The following is a 23237-nucleotide window of genomic DNA, read 5'->3' as shown; positions in this document are numbered from 1 at the left end:
TTGTAGTTTGGCATATTTCAGTGCATCTTAAGCTTACTGCAGACCTTCTTCAACAACAAAAGAGACTGTCACCTCGCAGCCAACATAAGGGGGTTCAACCTGATTTGATTCTACTTATTTCACATTAAAAGGTTAGTTGAATTTCCCACTTGGAGTTCATGACAACAGATTGCCAACACACGATAATAACGGTCGAAGACGAGGGGAAGTCCCTAGTGCTCACGCCGACTCAGGCAACTTTTTTATCTATCTTCGCAACATTCGTTTTTCAACCAACCCATCGTGATTTCTCCGTACCTGACTACGTTTTAATCTGTGAAATGAGATAATAGCTCGTAAATCCGTACTAGCCCACTCTTATTCAAAAGAAAAAAAGTTTCTAGTTTTAAGCATTCACTTGCCACCGTGAGAAGATTGTTATGATCTCGAACATTATACGAATGTTCACTCATAGTAACTCACTGCAACACTTCCATTTCACTCACCTCATATGTATTTCAGCAATTTTGTAGTTACCAGTTGTTTTTAATAGACACGATATAGTCTTATTGACCTGTTTTAAATTGTTGAAATTAGTTTATATGAATGTAATATTAAATCTTATGGAACATTTTATATTATATGAACTGGGTACAGGGCCCTGACCTATCTTTGGTTTAAGTCCTTTTCTTGCTGATGATGCTTACTAAGTATAAGTGAAATACGTCTTAGTTCTAACATCTGTATTATGGTTAGACCCTAAATGTAAGGATTGTTATGTATTGGGAAGGTGGTTTCTTAATCTTGTAACTTCTGTATTGGTGTATCGTGTTTCCCACTCCCACAAGCTAGAGGTGCTAGTGCGTGTTATCGACTCTGCTAGTCATTGGCAGATACTGTAATATATTAAAGGCACCTTTTAAAAAATTATTTGATCTTTCATTTGCCACATGGGAATACTGGTTAAATTAACATTTGTTAACCCTCACTTTAATTTCACCTCTCATAGAATTAACTCGTATTAATGAAACGTGTCAATAGGTTACAAATAAACTTTTCTGACTTGCAGGCAGGGCCAAATTTAACTACTGCAACATCTCTGGGCCCAAATAATTTTGCGTCCCCTTCCTTAAACTTGATAAGACAAAATTGCAGTTAATATTATTTTTATATAATGAATAAACTAATACAGTAGAATGCCTCCAAGGTAAAATATCAAACATTAATACTTTTAAATAATAATAATAATAAAATTCGACTGAGAGGGCAGATGCCTGTCAACTCTGCTCAGTTCACTACCGTGTCTTTTAAACATTAACGCATAATCATGACGAGAGTGGAAATTATCTTGTATCATTAACCACTGATTTCCGTGCTTCCAATCATTGAAGCTAATTGTTGCAAATTGGGATGTCCCTCTAAAAAGTTTACAAGGAGCAAGCGGTTGTAGATGACGTTGATTTGCCACCCATTTGAATAAGTTGTAGCCAGAAGTCGTCCTGGTACCCGTATGCAGAACCGAGGGGGCTGTGTTTCAACATTGTGGTGGTATTTATAACACTATAACCAACAGCTTTCGCATAAGCGGAACAAGAATTCCGTTATTCATGTTGGGAGATTTCACTTTAGAATACCACAAAAGTGCGTGCACTCTAAAATTAGTTTTCAAACTGTGAGAGCTTCTCATTTTTGCTGCCCCATAAATTTGCCGCTCTGGTCCCGGGCCCGTAAGGTCATGCCTAAATACAGCTCTGCTTACATGTGATATTGCGTTTGACAACAAGGGGACAACTGCAGTCCAGTTATAACAAGTGGACTTCATTAGCTGGCAGTAATTACATTTAAAATCTTTTATAGCAATAGAATGCCCTTAATCAGTAAATATTTGGTGACTTTTTAAACTATATTTTTGGAGCTTGTAGGTGCCATCATACAGTATTTAGAAAATACTTGTTAGTTCTAATGTAGAATGAAGATATATAACATACTGTAACCTAAAACTAATCCTTTAAGGTAATTGTTTGTCAAATAAGGAATTATTTTCAAATATTAAACTTTAGACTAGATGTATGCTGTATAGAAATGTATTCAGAGAATAAACACCTCCCTGTGAGGTCCAAGTGTATGTAGTACTTGGCATAGATTATGGCCCCATTATTGATAGCAAATCTTTCAAGGTTTTGAGAACCACATTCTTCGTCAACAATACTGGAAAGTTGAATCGTAGGCGGAATTCTTCAAACAACTTGGGTATTGTTCCCCAAATACAGATCATGAGGCCTATCACTTCGATGTTACCCAGTGCATATTCACATTTGTAGATAGGGATAGTTGGCTTGTAAATTCTCTTCTTTTCCTCAATTACTTTGCTGGGCTGGTTTGCATGTGATTCAAACCAAACCGTAGGATCAATAATAAATCCAGTTATATTATTTTTAAAGGCTATCATATCAATCCTATGGGAACTGCTGGTCTCCCAACAACCCATGGACCTCATTGTGCACCGTGTAACCAGAGTCGCTTCATGACTGAGCGATGGAGCTTCGTATCACATGGGTCTAGTAATTGCAAGTAATCAGCTTCATTTTCCGTATCAAAATCTAATCACTGAGATTTACAATATTGAAATTCTTCCACCGTTTTGATACTTTTTTAATTTGCCTTTTAGCAAATTTTTATTTGTCAACAGTACATGTTTCGTTCCTACTTAGGAACATCCTCAGCTGTTATTAAAGCTTAGGTGAATTGCTAAGATTTTAAACACGTTAATTTGCAGGTACATTGATTCTCTTAAAAACTTCTAAAATACCAATTAAATGATATTAAAAACATTGTAGGGGTTAGTGTGTTAATGATATGAGAACGGATGATTACATAGTTGGTCAGCTTAAAAACCATGTCTATTCATTTGAATAGTTGTTAAAAAAAATGTCTAATTCATTTGAATAGTTGTTAAAAAAATCGCAGGGTTTCACTGTAGGGTCATTATCCCAGGACATGAAAGAGGGTTTCTATCTTATTGTGCAGTGCCGACAATGGTTATTGTCCTGGGACCTGCCTAGCATGGCTTGAATGGCTGCGATATTAGTGGACATCTTTAAAGCATCACGCCAGTCACTATACGATAATTATCATGGTGTGTTTCCCATCTGTTTGTTGAAGGTTGTTCTTTAAATAAGATATCACCTTTTCCCTTTTGAGAAAGGTGACACCAATTTTGGAATTCCTAATCTCTCAGTAGTACCGGGCGAGTTGGCCGTGCGTGTACAGGCGCGCGGCTGTGAGCTTGTATCCGGGAGATAGTAGGTTCGAATCCCACTATCGGCAGCCCTGAAAATGGTTTTCCGTGGTTTCCCATTTTCACACCAGGCAAATGCTGGGGCTGTACCTTAATTAAGGCCACGGCCGCTTCCTTCCAACTCCTAGGCCTTTCCTATCCCATCGTCGCCATAAGACCTATCTACGTAAAGCCCCTAGCAAAAAAATCTCTCAGTAAATCCCTTATTTTCCTAGAATTCATAAAGCCATTCGTGTAATATAATAAGCTGTCACAAGATGTTGTTCAGTTCCTGTAGGCAGTTGTTACTCTGCTAAGAGAGGTGCCGATTCCCAAAATGTAAGGGTTTTGATTCATTTTGTAGGGTACCAAGGGTACTAATCTGTTGCAGAACAGCTTCCCACTGTAATTGGAAAAGTCCTAGATCTTTGAACTTCCATAGGGTGTACCACATCATACTGTCAGGTATGTCAGCAGGAAGTTGCAACTGTCTGAAATGGGTACATGGGCATACAGAAGAATTTATGACCATAAACTTTTGGTCTGCCGGAAGGAGAGATCACAGAGGCTCCAATTTGAGATATAGATCCTGCATTATGCTGTGTTCATCAAAGGTAATTCTGTTCTGAAAGTTCACTTCAAGATACGAGGGCTATGCCGAAAGTTTTTAGCAGCCCATAAACTGTAATTATGAGGAAAATGGGATTCTTTTCATTTGAAAGAACGATATTTCTCGACCTTGGAACATGCATGCACAACCCCCCCAGCGGTCGTTCCTCCACAGGGCAGGAAGAAAGCACAGGCAGTGCTGAGTCAGACTTTGTGCAAGAAGGACCTGTCAATTTCTATGACACACTTTCCCGCCTTGTCAATTATTCACATTTTATTATAATTATCTACTGTACATGTTTCGAGAGCTACTACTCTCTTCTTCAGCGGTGCCAAAACATCACATTAAATCCTTGGACTTGATACATTTGTATAATACAGTCATCAACAAAACAAATTATACATAAATCTTGTACTTGTTAAAATATATCTTTGTGTCTAAATTGTTCACTTACACTTAATACGTCATTTAGTAAAAAATTTAAAATTAGAATAACTTTTCAAATCATAAAATAAATAACACCTATTAAGTTAGTCACTATATTATAATTATTTATTTATTTACAGAGTTTACGCCCACATTGGAGCACTTAAATCAGACTACAACAAATTTGTCTTCCTTTTCTTCTCCCAAAAAATCTTGAGTCTGGTTGACCTGGCTGCCCTCTCCACATCCGTTATAACATATTGTTTTCTCTGTACAGTGGTCAGAGGAAGCCTGATGCATTTATTCTTCAAAATACTTTTCTCGCCTCTGTTTTCTGTGGTTTGCATGATAATATTCAACTCCTCCAAATCACTTTGAACTACTTTAAACCAATTGTTTTTGATTTACTATTCCAAAAGTAATTAAATAAATAATTGTTTTAAAACTCTGTTATCACTTAGTCGAAATATATGACAAAAAAGAGGCAATTCTTCTTTTTCTCATTGTGTTTGTGATGGACTCACTTTCTCGTTAGATAACCTCATTCGGCAACAATCTCCACTGTCCATCCACCTAATGTTTCTTGTTTATGATCGTCCTGAGTATCCTTCGATCAACTCGTAAGCGTTCTGTTGTTGATCTAGTATTGAGTTTAAATAATGTTTCACAAGCATAAGTTGCTTCCGGTTTAATAACAGAGTTATAATGCCTAAATTTAGCATTAATCGAAAGACATTTCTTTTTGTATGTAGGCCAAGTTATCCATTGTGCCTGCTTCAGTTTATATATTCTGCTCTCTATTGATGGTTTTTCATTGCAATTCCAAGTGAGATTTTCACCCAAATATTTAAATGTACTTATCATTTCAATTCGTTTATTATTATTATTATTATTATTATTATTATTATTATTATTATTATTATTATTATTATTATTATTATTATTATTTAATAATAGCTCTGAATTTAGAGTTCTGAAAGTAGGCATTATTTTTGTTTTATCATACGAAATTTGCAATCCAACTTTTTTCGCTACATTTGCAAGTTCTTCCAATTGAACTTTAGCCCCTTCGAAACCATTCGCCAGTATCGCAAGATCATCTGCGAATGCCAAGCAATTTAGTTTGATATTTTTTCCAATTTTGACTTTTGGAGGACATACCTTAGTCCACTCTCGCATGACCTTTTCCAATACACAGTTGAACAATAATGGCGAAAGTCCATCTCCCTGGCGGAGGCCTGTTGTAATTGCAAATGATTTAGATAACTCATTTCTGAATCTAACTTTAGATTGAGTATTCTTAAGAGTCATACCAATCAGGCTAATAAGTTTGGCATGTAGACCAAATTCCTGAAGGACATTCAACAGTGATTCACGATGTATACTATCATACGCCTTTTGAAAATCAACAAACGTAATAACTAAATTTTTGTTTCTAAATCTATGATGTTTCATAATCCATTTTAAACTGATGATTTGGTCAGGGCAGCTTCTTCCTGGACGAAATCCACCTTGATATTCCCCTAGTTCACAGTCAGGATGTCCCTGTATTCTGTTATAGATAATCTTAGATAAAATCTTATATGTAATATCCAATAATGATACTCCCCGATAATTATTATTTGGATCTCGTATCCCACTATCGGCAGCCCTGAAGATGGTTTTCCGTGGTTTCCCATTTTCACACCAGGCAAATGCTGGGGCTGTACCTTAATTAAGGCCACGGCCGCTTCCTTCCAACTCCTAGGCCTTTCCTATCCCATCGTCGCCATAAGACCTATCTGTGTCGGTGTGACGTAAAGCCCCTAGCAAAAAAAAAAAAAAAAAAATTATTTGGATCAGATCTATCGCCCTTTTTATGCAATGGTTGAATTAATGCCACATTCCACACTTCAGGCATTGTAGCAGTATTCCAAATATCTATAAGATGTTTATGTAGATTATGAACGGTTTGGTCATTAGCATTCTTCCATACCTCTGCGACGATTTGGTTCTCTCCCGGTGCTTTATAATTTTTAAGGGAATCAATTGCTGCTCGTACTTCATTATAAACGGGCAGTGTAACCTTTTCTAAAGGTATCCTATTTTTTGGATGTGTGTCATATTGCAGATATTCTGAAGGTTCCTCACTGTTAAGTAACTTCTCAAAGTATCTAGCTAAAATTTCCGCATTATCTTGATTAGTATGTGCCTGTTTTCCGTTAGTATCTCTCATTAGGAGTGTTGAGGGAGTATAATTTGTTTGGTATTGCCGAAATGTTTTATAGTAATCTCTTGTCTTATGTTGAGTAAATGCTTCGTCAATAGAGTGTAACATCTCCGTGTGATAATTTCTCTTAACCCTTCGGATGATTTTAGCCGTATATCGTCTAGCAGTAACAAGTTCTTCGCGTGATTGTTCTGTTTTCCGTTGTTGATCAATCAACCATGCCTTGTGTCAGTGTTGAAACGCTGCATCGCACTCCTCATTCCACCAAGCATGTTTTTTCCTCTTTTTAACGGGAGCGTTTTCCTCAGCAATGGTTTTTAGCTTGTTAATTACCGTTCCCAAATCATCATAGGTTTTAGATTGTTCATAATATAATTTATTAATAATGAGATAGCTAGGGTCATATGTTTTCTCCCTATTACATTTGGAGAGAATGCGTTTCTTTTTTGGAGTTAATTTTATTTTAATTTTGGACAAATAATGATCTGAATCTATGTCCACTCCACGGAGGACCCTCACATTGTATTACTATATAATAATAATAATTCTTTATTAATCATAATTAATAAAGATACTGCACACAAATTGTGCATGGTATAAACAAAGTTTTTATATGTACTGTCACCTCTCACTATTACAGAAGCTCACAATAGATAATCCCCGGTTTTTGCATGTGATAACATGATATCGACTGCAATGTTTACTCCACTACTTGCAAACACAGGTTTCGTCAGGGTCATGGAAGTACTGAGTGTTGCACAGTTTATGGTGATACCCATGGACCGCCATCGAGTTAACGAAATGTCGCATGTCTCGATTAGTCTTTGTCCGTGTTCTATTCATCATCGCCTCCGTTGAGTAAAAATCGAGCCAGATTTCTTCCCTCTTCTTCACTCTGTCCTGCAATAATTTTTCCCAAGTGTCTGTGGATGGAAGACCTCGCTTCATTGGGAGGTCCTCGATGAAGGAGGTCTCCTTTGCAAGCTCATATGCAAGCCTTGATTTTGTGTATTTTGATATTCCCAGTGTAGCTTTCAGGAAGCGCGACTTGACTGCTTCAATTGTCTTCAGTTCAGCCAGACCCTGTTTATCCCATATAATATCCAGTCCATATGTGGCAATTGGCGCAATTTTCGCATCGAATAGTTTCATAGCGGTTTCTCGTGAAAGCTTGGTAATTGTTTTAATATCATATATTGCTTTGGTGGCCGCCATTGCTCTGGACTTTATGTGAATTCTATAGGTTGTTGCTGTTGTTTGCATGGTCTGTCCTAGATATTTAAATGTATTGACAGTCTTGTGGACTGTAGATCCTAGGTATATCCTGTCACTTGCAACCTCTCAGCCACCTTTCCAAAATATCATTTTCACTGTTCTCTGTGTTAATTTCAATCTTGTTATCTTTTGCCCACCTGTCTAGATTGTCTACAGCTTTTTGTACATCATGTAGGGAACTTGATCCAATGACCATGTCGTCTGCGTATAAATATATTTTCAAATCCTCTATTCCTTGCTGAGTAATGTGACGTATTGTGCATCACACTTAAACCACCAAAACGAGGTCTGTGCATAGGCAACACTGCAGCGAGGAGTCGATCACATAAAACAAGAAAGCAGCAGAGTGAGCAGAAGCAGTACTGGGGGAGGGATAGTAGGAGAGGTTTACCGTGGATGGTACCAAAAAGAAAATCAAAAAGAACACCACGTTGCTAAAAATTTTTAGATGATCAAATGTATTGGAAACAGCAACTTTAAAGAGAATACAATACACATTAGCATTTTTGGAGAAAACAGATCCTACAGAATAAAATTGACCAATATATATATATAATATGCACCTTGTTGAAACAGAAAATATAGTCCGAGAAAAATATCCCAGGCATTGATTTTTACAAAGACAAGACAGCTCGGGTCCCCGTGTTAGAAAGGGGACTAACCCTCAAATAAGTTAGGACAAAAATTTATTTAAAAAAAAAAAAAAAAAAAAAAATCGTTACAATAGAATCACTGTGTCAGCGTGAATCTCGACCAAAACCAGTTTTCTCAAATATTACCATTTATATTTTGAATAGAGAGGTGTCACACACACAATCACCTCAGAAGATATTTCTAAATATTATTATCTGATCAAATTTCGAGGCAACAAGTACAGTTTTTACCATGAAGATCAAGAAATATTTGGCCACACTAAAAAACCCAAATACGCCTCCAGGGCGCCCTAAATATAAAAAGCATACACACCTAATAAAAGAAAAAAGGGTAAGGTAAAAAGGAGGATCAGTACAACAAGGACAAGTGAGGATGAAAAGAAAGGAAAATCCGACTGCGTAATGCTGGAGAATGTCTGATCTGCCAATAGATTTTTTTTGAATCGTCTAAAGTTGTGAAAATTTTCTGTTTGACGATGTTTAGGCTCAGTCCACATCACCAAGTATTCAGCACTAGGAATCAATTGAACTTAATCAGTTTTGAAGGTGGCAATAAATTAAATTTGAAAGCAAGGCCTTGAAAGTTTTTTCATGGCATGCCATCACTCAACATGCCGAAACAGGCCGAGTATTAAAGTTTCCAAAAACAAGTTTAGCAAATGATATGTTTAGCTCACCAAAGTCCTTTCAGAATAATTCCATCAGCTCGTAGGGAAGAAAATGGCGCAGCACACGGCAAGCCGTGCGAGGTCCGTAGTCCCTCCACACACACACACTATTTACAAAGGATGATGCCAGTCTGCCCAAGACGGGCCAAGCAGTCCAATATATACACGCCCGGAAGCGAAGACTAGTTCATTCGAGAAAGATCAAGTGACGTAGCAGATGACGTAGTAGGTGCGAGGCAGACAGAAAGACAGCGGTCAGTGTGTCGAGAAAAGTCGGAGGGTACGACAGGTGAGCAAAGTAAGGTAATTCTGATGATAGGAAGAAGTATTGATAAGCAGAGCAGACAATAATAATAGCATTATAGTCTTGTAGAAACATAAACTTGTAGAATATGTGGAGATGTACATGCGACGAAGTTTGCAAAAACTCGTAGAACGTCGATGGAGAGGTTATGGCAGGAGCACGTTACATATTCCTGCCACCGGGCGGAATCCGAAGGATGGGCGAAAGTAAGTAGGCGTAGCAGCAGCAGCAGCAGCAGCAGCAGCAGCAGGGATGTCCAAGAGCAGCTTCCCCACCGGAATCGATGATCGGCGACCAGAAGAAACGCAGTATCGGAAAAAAGAAAAAGGAACAACAGAAGTATGGAAAACAAGAAGCAAGCAAAACAAGGAAAACAGAGAAAAAGAAGGGAAAGGGAAAAAGGAAAGAAGAAGGAAGTAGGAACAATGAAAAACGGTCCGGACCAGTACATAGTAGACTAAGTGGCCAAATATAAAAATGACAGGAAGTTTCCCATGAAAAATAAAAAGCAAGAACAATACAAGAAAGGGGCATGGGAGAGTCTGACATCAAAAGTGTGTGTGGGTGGAGGGAAAAGAGAAAAAAAAGGATTGGGTGAGCCAAGAGAGAAAAATAAATTTTCAGAGATGTGGACCAGAACAAACAAAGCAAACAGAAAATAAATCCAAATACAAAATAATAAACAAAAAGGGACTCTCCCTCAGTACGCAAGAAGGTTCAGGAGGAAAACTTCTTAAGTTCGGAAAAATGGGCCTGCCGAATATCCTGAGGGTTGGAGAGAGACTGCAATTGAGCAGTAACCAAAGAAGGGAAAGAAAGAATACGGTATGGGCCAATCCATAAAGGGGAAAGCTTAGCCGAAATATGATGTTGGGTAGAACTAATGGGATGGTTTTTTAACAAAACCTGATCAAAAAGCTTGAACTTAGGCGGACGAAGACGGGAATTACATGTTTTACGGTAAAGGTCCCTGGCATGATTTAAATTACCAAGAGCTTCCCGAAGTTGAGAGTCAGTGAGTAAATGAGGAGGGGTAAGCAATAAAGAGGGTAGGTTCCAGTTTAAAGATAGAGGAGTATGAAGATCTCTTCCCAAGAAGAGTTTAACGGGAGAAAAGGAGGTAGAGTCATTAACAGTAGCATTTAAAGCTAGACAAAAGTGAGGGAGTTCAGTATCCCATGACTTTTGATCTTGGGAATGAAAAATGGAAAGAAAAGATTTAAGATTCCGGTGGTAACGTTCAACAACATTTGCCTGAGGGTGATAGGGTGAGGTACAGACCTTTTTGATACCATAAGAAAAACAGAAATTATAAAAAACTTTTGAAGTAAAAATTGACGCGTTATCAGAGACCAGAATTTTAGGAATGCCTATAAGAGGAAAAACGTGATTAGTTAGTAAATTAATGATAATCTGGGAAGAAATGTTACGTAATGGGCGTACAACAAGAAATTTGGAAAAACCATCCAATAAAGTAAAGATGTAGGAATTTGATTTGGAAGATTTGACCAAAGGACCGACAATGTCGATATAGAATTTCTCGGCCGGGTAAGTAGAGGGAGAGGCTGCATATGTCCCAAAAGGTTGATGATTTTGGGGCTTATGCTTTTGGCACAGGTCGCAAGATCGGACCCAAGAGAAAACATCCTTTCGCATTTGGGGCCAATAAAACTGAGAGGCAATGCGAGAATAAGATTTCGCCATTCCAAAATGTCCACCAGTAGGGGATCCATGAAAATATTGAAATATCATGGGGCGTAATGCGGAGGGGAGAACCAGACGAGGAGTAGCCCGAGGAGTAGGTTTAAAGACAAGAAGTTGATTTACAATGCGAAAAGGCCCAGAATAATCATTAGAAGAAATATCGTTTTTCAATTGTTGGCAGTATGGATCGAGATTTTGATGGTCTTGGCAGGACTGAAAGGACAAAGGAAAATCAGTAAGAGAAGAAATAGAATTTACCATAGCAACCGGAAGGTGGTGTATTTCGGAATCAGCAAGATGATGATCGTCAAATAGGCGAGACAACGCATCAGCGACCGAATTTTGAAAACCAGAAATAAATTTCAAAGAAAATTTGAAACGTGACAAACGAAGCAACCAGCGACCAGTACGTCCGATTTTCGGAGCATTATTAAGTAACCAAGAAAGTGCTTGGTTGTCAGTGCTGACGATAAACTCGCGATGATCGAGATAGTCGGAAAAATGTTCAATTGAAAGAATTAAAGCAAGTGCTTCCCGTTCATAAACGGAATATTTACGTTCCACAGGTGATAGTAAACGACTATAATAGGCAATAGGGCGGGTTTCGCCCTGTATAGTTTGTTGCAAGACAGCGCCAATGGCGACATCGGAAGCATCAGTAGAAAGCTCAAATGTAATGTTAAAATCAGGAATTTGTAAGAGAGGAGCTTGAGATAGTTTGGTTTTTAAACAGGAAAAGGCATTTTGCTGTAAGTCACCCCAGTGAAACTTTACGCCTTTGCGTTTCAATAAGTTAAGAGGTTCGGAAATATGGGAAAAATTAGGTATATATTTTCCATAAAATCCAACCATACCAAGAAAGGAACGTAACTGCTTTAAGTTCTGTGGGGGTGGGACTTTATGGATGGCAGAAACCCTATCCGGATCGACAGCAACACCGTTAGAACTGAGAATATGACCTAAAAACTTAATCGAAGTTTGAGCAATTAAGACTTTAGAAGGATTAACCGTTAAACCCACGGAACGAAGACACGTTAATACTTCACGAACATGCTGTAGGTGAGTGGAAAGATCAGGGGAATAGATCAAAATATCATCAATAAATGGGAACAAATATTGATATTTTATGTCAGAAAAAAGTGAATCAACAAAGCGTTGCATAATTTGAGAGCCTAAATTAAGTCCGAAAGGAACTTTCTTAAACTGAAAAAGACCATTAGGAGTAATAAAGGCAGTGTAACGGGAGCTAATTTCATCTAGGGGAATTTGATTGTATGCAGAATTAAGATCGAAAATGGAGTAATATTTGGCGTTAGAAAAATGTTGAAAAGCGGACTGCAATTTGGGCATAGGATAGGAATCGTAGAGTATACGCCCATTTAATTTATGATAATCCACGATAAATCTCGAAGATCCATCGGGTTTATCGACAATAAAGGCAGGGGAAGCATAATTAGAAGAAGAAGGAATTATGGTTTTGTCCTGAAGCATTTTATCAATTAATTGATTTAAAATTTTCATGCGAGGAGGACTGAGAAAATAGGGGGATGAACGAACAGGAGTAGAATCAATTAAGTCAATATGAGCCTTGAAATTTTTGACCGTACCAAGAACAGGAGTAATGACATCCGAAAATTCAGTTAACAAGGAATCAATTTGATCAGAATGAATAGAATTGATACTGTGAGACATGGATGAAGTTGAAGAAGGATAATCAGCAATATTAATTAATGGAATAACCGTTGAAGAAAAATGAAAAGAAATCGTAGAGTTCATAGAATCAAAAATAAGACCAGTGTGGGAAAAAAAATCATAGCCTAAAATAAGAGGACAAGATAATTCCGAAACAACAAGAAAAGTAAACGGCCAAGAAAAATGTTGAATTTTAACAGTGAGAGAAATATGACCAAGAACATCAATAGGGTAATTAGAAGCCGAAACACAACGGACAGTGGAAGGAAGAAAATGAAGGTGAGAAAATACCTTTTTCAGAGATTCAAAGAAAGATAAACTGATTAAAGAAACAGCAGCCCCTGAATCAAGAAGAGCGACGGAAGGGACATTATTAATAGTCAAGACAATATGAGAAGTAGGAGGTAAAAATGACGAACTTTCCGTCAAAATAAGTTGAGAAGAAAATTCAGACGGCAAAGATCGAACATTTGAAACAAGAGTAGAGGGGGACTGAAAAACAGAAGACAGATTTTGCCCATTGTTACGCCTACTGTCTAATGACGCGGGTAAGCTACGTTTCCCGAATAGGGAGTAGCACAATTCCGAGATATATGACCCTTTCCTTTACAACGGAAGCAAATAATGGGAGAAGGAGTATTAGCAGAAGAAACGGATGTAGAAGGTAAAGGACGAGAATGGAGAGGAGGGGGGATAGATGAGTAATAAGAAAGATCTCCAAGAGAATGAATGGCGTGAGATTGAGCTAAATTAAAAAGCTGAAACATGGACGTAGGAGGGTTTAAGGCATCGAAAAGCTGCCGAAAGGAAGGAGTAGCGTAGAATTGAACGATAGAAATTAAATCATTGACCGAGTGAGCAATGTTTAAAATATCACTATAGGTCGTAATCGAATCAAGATAGTCATGAGCAGGTTCAGTGGGAAGTTGATGACGACGAATAAATTCAAGGCTCAGCTTGCAACGTATTTCGTAAGGTAAGAAATAGTTGTGTATGGCATTTCGAAGTTGATACCAATTGGAAAAACTTGACATATTATCAACCCAAAATTTAGTAAAAAAACCGGTTGTTTTAGGGGACAGTAATCCCATTAACTGAGGAAAAGAAGCTAAACCAATATTTAGAAATTTTCGTGCAGAAAAGAGCCACAAGGTCAAACTCCGAGGATCAGTAGATTGTAATTTAGGGACTTGATCAAGAGATTGTTTTATGATCTGTACATTGAGAGAGGCATCAACAGGCGTGTATTGAGGTAGTGAAGGGGGAGGGGGGTAGAAATGTGGATCGGGAGGCATAGAATGAAGTTGAGGTAATGAGGAGGGCTTGCCCTCTGAATCACTGAGCAAAGCGGAAGAATTAACACGGGAAGATAATGTTGGGGTATCAGAGAAGGAGATTAAGTTACTAGTCGAAACCTCAGGTAAAGACCGAGTATGATATAGTGGGGGTGGAGATGAAACGCTATCGGCGCCCAATCGAAAATTATCCGAAAAGCAAGCCATAGTGTTACTAGAACAACCAATACAAAATGCGAAAAGTTCTAAGGAGAAACCAAGAAAGTGTATCAATTTAAACAAGAGAATATGATGAGAATGGGGAAGAAAAAAATGTCTGCTACCATATGTGACGTATTGTGCATCACACTTAAACCACCAAAACGAGGTCTGTGCATAGGCAACACTGCAGCGAGGAGTCGATCACATAAAACAAGAAAGCAGCAGAGTGAGCAGAAGCAGTACTGGGGGAGGGATAGTAGGAGAGGTTTACCGTGGATGGTACCAAAAAGAAAATCAAAAAGAACACCACGTTGCTAAAAATTTTTAGATGATCAAATGTATTGGAAACAGCAACTTTAAAGAGAATACAATACACATTAGCATTTTTGGAGAAAACAGATCCTACAGAATAAAATTGACCAATATATATATATAATATGCACCTTGTTGAAACAGAAAATATAGTCCGAGAAAAATATCCCAGGCATTGATTTTTACAAAGACAAGACAGCTCGGGTCCCCGTGTTAGAAAGGGGACTAACCCTCAAATAAGTTAGGACAAAAATTTATTTAAAAAAAAAAAAAAAAAAAAAAAATCGTTACAATAGAATCACTGTGTCAGCGTGAATCTCGACCAAAACCAGTTTTCTCAAATATTACCATTTATATTTTGAATAGAGAGGTGTCACACACACAATCACCTCAGAAGATATTTCTAAATATTATTATCTGATCAAATTTCGAGGCAACAAGTACAGTTTTTACCATGAAGATCAAGAAATATTTGGCCACACTAAAAAACCCAAATACGCCTCCAGGGCGCCCTAAATATAAAAAGCATACACACCTAATAAAAGAAAAAAGGGTAAGGTAAAAAGGAGGATCAGTACAACAAGGACAAGTGAGGATGAAAAGAAAGGAAAATCCGACTGCGTAATGCTGGAGAATGTCTGATCTGCCAATAGATTTTTTTTGAATCGTCTAAAGTTGTGAAAATTTTCTGTTTGACGATGTTTAGGCTCAGTCCACATCACCAAGTATTCAGCACTAGGAATCAATTGAACTTAATCAGTTTTGAAGGTGGCAATAAATTAAATTTGAAAGCAAGGCCTTGAAAGTTTTTTCATGGCATGCCATCACTCAACATGCCGAAACAGGCCGAGTATTAAAGTTTCCAAAAACAAGTTTAGCAAATGATATGTTTAGCTCACCAAAGTCCTTTCAGAATAATTCCATCAGCTCGTAGGGAAGAAAATGGCGCAGCACACGGCAAGCCGTGCGAGGTCCGTAGTCCCTCCACACACACACACTATTTACAAAGGATGATGCCAGTCTGCCCAAGACGGGCCAAGCAGTCCAATATATACACGCCCGGAAGCGAAGACTAGTTCATTCGAGAAAGATCAAGTGACGTAGCAGATGACGTAGTAGGTGCGAGGCAGACAGAAAGACAGCGGTCAGTGTGTCGAGAAAAGTCGGAGGGTACGACAGGTGAGCAAAGTAAGGTAATTCTGATGATAGGAAGAAGTATTGATAAGCAGAGCAGACAATAATAATAGCATTATAGTCTTGTAGAAACATAAACTTGTAGAATATGTGGAGATGTACATGCGACGAAGTTTGCAAAAACTCGTAGAACGTCGATGGAGAGGTTATGGCAGGAGCACGTTACAGTAACCTTTACCACATCATACGTTATAATGTTAAACAACAAGGGACTTAGTGGGTCTCCTTGGAGTACTCTGTTAGTCTGCATGATCAGTTTTGAAGTCGCGACTTGATCATCAATTTGTATGTAATTTGTCATCAGTAAGTTGTTTATCAGAGTCGTGTGCTTGTTTTTCGCCATTATGGCTTCCAGCTTTGCGATTATTAGTGGTCTTCTTAACGTGTCGAAAGCTTTTGCATAATCAACAAATACTGCATGGAATTTGCCTCTTGGATGCCTGAGGGCTTCTTCAATGTCATTGATGAGGTTGTTAATGGCATGGAGGGTGCTCCTTCCTTTACAGAATCCAAACTGTTCCTCTGGAAGTTTGTTCTACTGCATCTGCGACTCTTTTCGTGAGAAGCTTTGTCATTATTTTCAGCATGCATTTTTCTTTAACTATTCCTCTATATGAGTTAGGGTCTGACTGGTTGCCTTTTACCTTGTACAATATTTTCATAGTTGAGGTTCTCCAAGATGTGGGGATGTTGCATATTTGTAGACAGAGGTTTATTAGGTTTGAAATCACCGGTAATAGTGTCTGATGAGTCTTTTATGTGTTCGATGTATATGCCATTGGGTCCTATGGCCTTCTTATTTTTTAGTGACATAATAGCTTTGTACACCTCTTCCTTTGTGAACGGGTCAGTAATGTCTTGGTATGATCCTGGTATAGCAGCCTCAGTATTGATGTCCTCATCAACATTTAGTATATTCCTAAAGTGATCTTCCCATGTATCCATTTCTATCATTTCACTATTTTGCACTTTCCTTGGTTTTAATGCTACAAAAGGGTCCTTGATGGCATCTTTTATGATTTTTATCGCTTCCTTTTCCATATGTTCATTGCGTTTTACCGATAGCAGTTTTTTGTATTCCTTCTTGATGACGATATATTGCCTTATTGTCTCAATGCTCTTGTTGTTCTTTGCTGCATGCATGGCCGTAAAAGTTCTCTGTCAATTCTTACAGCAATCTTTATCGAACCATATTCGCGATCTTCTCTTCCGCTTATACACAAGTGCTGATTTGATTGTCTTCTCCAGGGATAATGCGGCTGCATCTATGTCATTATTCTTTATGTTCTTTTCAAGTTCCTGCTCTGCTCTTGAAACTTATTTTCTTAAGTCCTAATTTACACCTAAAAAATAAAATAAAATTATTTCTGCATGTCTAAACTGTTCATTTACACTTACTATGTCATTTAGTAAACACTTTAAAAGCAGAATATACCGAGCTTGATAGCTGCAGTCGTTTAAGTGCGGCCAGTATCCAGTATTCGGGAGATAGTAGGTACGAACCCCACTGTCGGCAGCCCTGGAAATGGTTTTCCGTGGTTTCCCATTTTCACGCTTCCTTCCCAGTCCTAGCCCTTTCCTGTCCAATCATCGCCATAAGACATCTGTGTTGGTGCGATGTAAAGCCAATCGCAAGACAAAAAAAAAAAAGAATAATTTCCAAATAATAACTTGAAGAAAACCTATTTAGTCACTGGATGCAAAAATTTAAAATACTTTCTGCTCTGTTCTTGAAATTCCTCCTTTCCTTATGTCCTTATTTACACGGCTATAGTTCTGAGACCTTTCATATAAATCGGAATTTCCCCTTTTACTCCCGCCCGACTATGCAAGCCATTAAAAAATTTTTTTTTTGCTAGTTGCTGTACGTCGCACCGACACAGATAGGTCTTATCGCGACGATGGGACAAGGAAGGGCTAGGAGTGGGAAGGAAGCGGCCGTGGTCTTAATTAGGGTACAGCCCCAGCATTTGCTTGGTGTGAAAATGGGAAACCACGGTTAACCATTTTCAGGGCTGCCGATAGTGGGGTTCGAACCTACTATCTTCCGAATACTGGATACTGGCCGCACTTAAGCGACTGCAGCTATCGAGCTGGGTCAAGCCATTTTTAAACCGTGAAGTTCTTCGGTTTCAGCTGGTGCCAAATTTGTCAAAATTATAACAACATTATACTTGTCTGAACCAAATAAACGTCCTTGCTCCTCTGCTTGCTGCGAATGACCTTACGATGCGAGCTACTACTTCATAGATGATTATGAAAAGCATTTAAGTGCTGAAGAATGCCATTCATCTTTGCTGCGTGTTTTTGGTGAGGCTTCCCTTTCTAGGGCCTTAGTTGGAAATTGGTTTCGGGAGTTTTCAATGTGTCGGCAGTCATTTGAAGATCCCGGTTGCCCAACAACTGCTGTGACTGAGGAAAACATTGATGCTGTGAGGAAAATGATCAAAAAAGATCCATATCTTATATTTTGTGACATTGAAGGGACCCTAAATATTGGGTCAACAGCAGCGCAGACCATCTTCACAATTATTTAGGCCTTACCAAGAGATGTGCTTGTTGCGTGTCACATTCCCGGAGAGGAAGCCAAAAGGAAGTGAGAACGGACTGGTGTCGTTTCATGCTAGAAAAGTGCAATGGAGGGCAGTCCCAAGACTCCTACAATATCGTCACAGGTGATGAAACATGGGTCTACCATTATGGCCCTGAAATGAAGAGAGATTCATCTGTGTGGTCATTTCCAGGGGAGGAACCACCCACAAAGTTTCGAAGAAGTCGGAGATCTGGAAAGATAATGGTGGTAACTTTTTTTTTTTTTTTACGAAACTGGGACACCTTACCTCTGTGATCTTGGACACACGTACAGTAAGTGCTGAATGGTATGTGAATGATTGTCTTCCCAAAGTCCTCGCCGCATGGAGGTCACAGCACCCGAAGGCCAATTATGGGCACCTTCTGCTGTATCATGACAGTGCATCTGCGCTCAGGGCTGCTAGAACAATGGACTTTATGGAAAAGGAAAAAGTGCGAGTGTTACCTAATTATCTCCACTGAAGACAAAATTAGGCGGGCAGTAAGCTAACCTTTAGAAATGTTGATGGACATTGATTTAGACATTGATGTTCAAGCTTATCTTTCTGAATATTCTCAGTTGCTGTTTCAATCAGATCTAGTGTGAAAGCTTTGTCTTTACCAAAAATCATAGTGTCATCACCAAATCCCAGTACTGTGAGAGGCTTCAAAACTTCAATGAGTGGAAACCCATATTCTCTAGCTATTGATTCCTCTTGAGAGTTTATTCAGGATGTACCTGTCAAGATATTTAATTTAAAATGTGGTAAGTGAGTATAATGAAGTTCAATATATTAAATTAATTTTTGGTTGTGCATTTTTTATAGCTTGTTGAGACCAGATGTTATGGAAGAATTGGTAACGCTTACTACTGTAGAGCCCTCTGGTGAAGTGGATGAGCGTTCACGATACAAATATCCAAATATTGCTTGTGAACTTCTTACCTGTGATGTACCAGCTCTTAATGAACGTCTAGCTGGTGATGAAGCTCTGTTAGGAAAACTATATGCATTCCTGGAATCTGATAGCCCACTGAATCCACTGTTGGCATCCTTCTTCAGCAAAACAATTGGTGTTTTAGTTGCCAGGAAAAGTGAGCAGGTAGGCTTCACAATAGAATATCAGTAAATCTGTTTTGTTGTAAGACAGTTTTTTTTAAGAAGCTGTTACTTAGTTTTGTAATTTAATTTTCATCAGGCCATGTGTGTGCTGTAAATTTATTAATAAATATTTTCCTCTTTTTTGCATGGATTATTTCATTTTTTCATATAATGTTACAGAATATTTGCTATTCCTTTTTGTTTTCATGGATGTAAACTATTTTTAGTAGACATTTTAGTGCTGTAATATCTGACCATCAGTAACTTGATTTTATGTTACATCAGCCTGATTAAAAGTGAATTTGTGCTTCATGTTTGTAAACATTGGTTGCTTGTCTTGTTAACTTGTGTTTAATGCTGATGTTTATTAATATTTATAGTTAATAATTACAAAATAGAATTGGATGACATTGTCACAACTGCCCAGGCACTAGACCCACTCCTGTGCCCATACTTGAGGTCAAATCCTTTTACAGTAGAGAAAGTGAAATAAAATCTAATTCGTTAAACTGAATTATATTATAAGCAAAATACAGTGAAACTCTGTTAAGAAGTTTATCAAGGGGCTGCAAAAAACAAACTTCTTAAGCAGGAAACTTCTTAAAAGGGGTAATGTCCAAAAACTTATTCTGTACTTTGAAATACATGTGAAACACACAGCCAAGAGATTTCCTTGTTTGTGAACAATACCGAAATAGGCCGATATATAAGAGCTGCTAACAGAAAGCCACAATATAAAAATTCGATTATCATGACAATATTTTTAGAGATAAAGTAAAATAATTGAACATATGATAAGAAAAGGGAACATATTAACTAATATAAAAACGTTGCAAGGTTTGCTTATTTTAGCAGGCAGAACCATTTCCTTCCACGCTTTCCTTTCCTCCGCACTTACAGTCTCTGCTTCGCAACAAATTGTTTTGTAAACGATGCCGGCTCGATTTTTAAAGCGGTCCAGCCACCCGTTCGACTCTGTAAAAGATACCCCTCATTTGCGTGCGGCTTTCTCCTGCACAACAGTCCCATTGAAAGGTATGTTTAAAAATCAGATCAAAAATTAGATGGATGGCTTTTCCGGCGTTTGCTCTATTAACCAGCGTTTCGTCTGGTTAATAGAGCAAACGCCGGAAAAGCCATCCATCTAATTTTTGATCTGATTTTTGATATGCTCTATTGGTGGAAAAGAATCTAATTCCCTCCATGGGAACTTAGAATTTCCATTAGGTATGTTTAAACTTCGCTGCTGTTTAAACCACGTTAGCAGAGCTTGTTCTATTTCATCGTACTTTTCAGATTTAACTTCCTTACAATTTGCTTAAGTATTCCCTGCAGAAGCAGAGATCTTTTCTTTCTTCGCTATAATACCGTTCAAAGTAGACGGCGGCATCCCCAGCTCCTTTGCCAAAGCAACACGGGAAAGTGTAGATGACTCCACTTTCCTTATAATCTCCACTTTGTCTTTTATTGTTAGTGCCTTTCGCTTGATCTCTTTCCTCTGAGTTCCGCTTGTTTTCACTTAAAAAGTTTGTACGTTGATATTACAAGTACAACTAACTTCACCGACTCCTATTCATACTAATTACGACGCTACACTATGCTTGGCAATCCGTAGCTTAGGCTTACAAGACGCAAAGACAAGACGTGTACTACAGTTTGTTAGCATGTGCTTTCTATCTTCCTCACACCCCTGAAACCTGCTTCAAGGATAACGGCAGCAAATGGGAAATCTAGCAACTTATTCTTAGAGATCTTAGAACCTAGGCCTAAATCGCCCTTGCATTTCTACTGGTTGTCACGGCAACGGGCGTAGTTTCTGGCTGTTTCACAAGTATCGCATGGCCAAGCCAGTATTGAGTTTATTTTCCCGCTTCAGTCCTCATCGTGCTATAGGTAATGAAGAAAAGAAACACAGGTTCGAAGTTGTAGAAATGAGTGCATGGAAAAGTATCTGGGGTATTACGTGGGAGTGATAAAGGCGCAGTAGCAACGCTAGCACATCTAAACGTAAACAGTTTCTTTCCCCGCGAGAATTTTATTTCATGTCTCCTCATCCTTGTGCTACGTTCTAATAATGCAATGTCATAATTACGAGTGACACGATAATACAATGTTTAGCTCGTATAAAGGTAAAATTAAAAATAACTTTCAATTTTATGCCAACACGTGGTATTGCAATGCGTCCGTGTGCCTCCCACCAACACCCAGTTGGCTATCAACATTCGTTCAACTTCGTAAATGATCGGGATCTTTCGGCCGGCTGTGGCGGCATGTGTATCAGCTGGCTGCTGGCAAGTCGGCTGTTTCCTGCATAGAGTCGGGAAGTTGTTTTTATTCACCTCACTAATAATGGACACGGAAAATCTTATCAGTTTAGTTCAAAAACGTAATTTCCTCTACGGCAAGACCCATAAGTATTATTGCAACAACAACGTAAGAGAGAATGCCTGGAAGGAAATAAGCAAGGGAATGAAAAATCGAACAGGTTAGAATATTCAATTTTATGGTAGATTAACAGTAATGTTGTGGACAGATACACTTAACGGTTTTTAATTAATGTTTAGGCCACCTCGATTAATGACTTCACCCTGTCGCGGCCCGCAGATTACTGCATTAAAGTTTTCTCAAACCATCTATTGCGTGCTTTATGTTTCCCACGTAGAATCCCGTTCGATTCTATTCCGCGAGATGGAACGGTGGAGAGGAAATGTCGACTGATGGGTTCGATTCGATTCCACAAGGTGCGAGTGAGCATCTGCTGTCCGTGTTGTCATAGCGTGACGTCATATGGCCTTGGCAGGCCCGCACATGTTCTGTGACACCGGACATACACCGCGAGCACGCGAACAGTCTAACACAGGGTACAACTTGTGCGGAGACTGGAGGATTCTAACCATGGGCTGCTTTGAGCGGACGTTTTCTATCTCAAGGGGCTCTAAAATCTGAACTGTTTAACCGGGAAATATATTTACAACAGAACACTTTAAACGGGAAAAATATACATATATCTTAATGCAACTGATCAAAGGACCAAGAATATCACACTTCTTAGGCGGGAAAACTTCTTATGCGGGAACTTCTTAACCGAGTTTCACTGTATTGACATGTAGAGGCTGAAAGAAAAGCATATTAAGCATTTCATACCTTAACTCTTGATTTGTGTTATAAATAGTATTCAAATTAGTGGACTTTTATAAAAAGTCTACTCTGAACAGGAGGTTGACATTTGAGTGCTTTATGACCCAAAGTGTTTGATTTACTGACCTGTTAAAATAATTCCATTAACATTAAATTCTGATATCCTCGTGTTGTGTTTGGAGTTAAGTCACTTACAGTGACAGTGAACTTGCACTTTGTTCATTAGGGATTGTCAGTTACCCCACACCACATTAGGAAGTGTAATAATCCTGTTTTTTTAATACAGTTTTAAACATGATACTTTTAATGTTCTGATATTTTACGAAAATATAATAAGTTATATTCAATTTTAAGTCGCATTAATATGACCACTTCCTATATTTGATGGTGTGTTACCCATGAAGTTAGTTGGGAGTTTACATGATAGGAATATAAGGTATACGATGGGTCACACGTACACCAACACATTGCTGTGTGTAAAAAGGACAAAATATCAGAGTTGCAAACAGGGATGATTATTGTAGACGTTTAGTACGAGGGTGGCTGTATTTCTGAAAGACTGCAGTTTGTAAATTGTTCACGCGCTGCAGTGGAGAAGGTGCATGCTGCAGAGCATTACATGCGATTGA

The 23237-nt window shown here is 38.4% G+C and overlaps 1 protein-coding gene across 5 annotated transcripts in view; it reads left to right on the top strand.

Annotated features, from left to right (window-relative positions):
• Positions 1-23237, top strand: part of fmt (phosphatase 6 regulatory subunit 1-like protein fmt) — a 516745-nt gene that overhangs the window by 54089 nt on the left and 439419 nt on the right. For all 5 annotated transcript variants that reach the window (XM_067145523.2, XM_067145524.2, XM_067145526.2 and 2 more), the window contains exon 4: positions 19198-19471. In XM_067145523.2, the coding sequence (XP_067001624.1) occupies positions 19198-19471 (274 nt within the window). The remainder of the gene's footprint in view (positions 1-19197; positions 19472-23237) is intronic.

This window comes from Anabrus simplex, chromosome 4 (assembly GCF_040414725.1).
Source record: "Anabrus simplex isolate iqAnaSimp1 chromosome 4, ASM4041472v1, whole genome shotgun sequence".
Classification (NCBI taxonomy): Eukaryota; Metazoa; Arthropoda; class Insecta; order Orthoptera; family Tettigoniidae; genus Anabrus; species Anabrus simplex.
The sequence above is the reverse complement of the archived record's forward strand: the minus strand, read 5'-3'. Positions and strand labels throughout refer to the sequence as shown.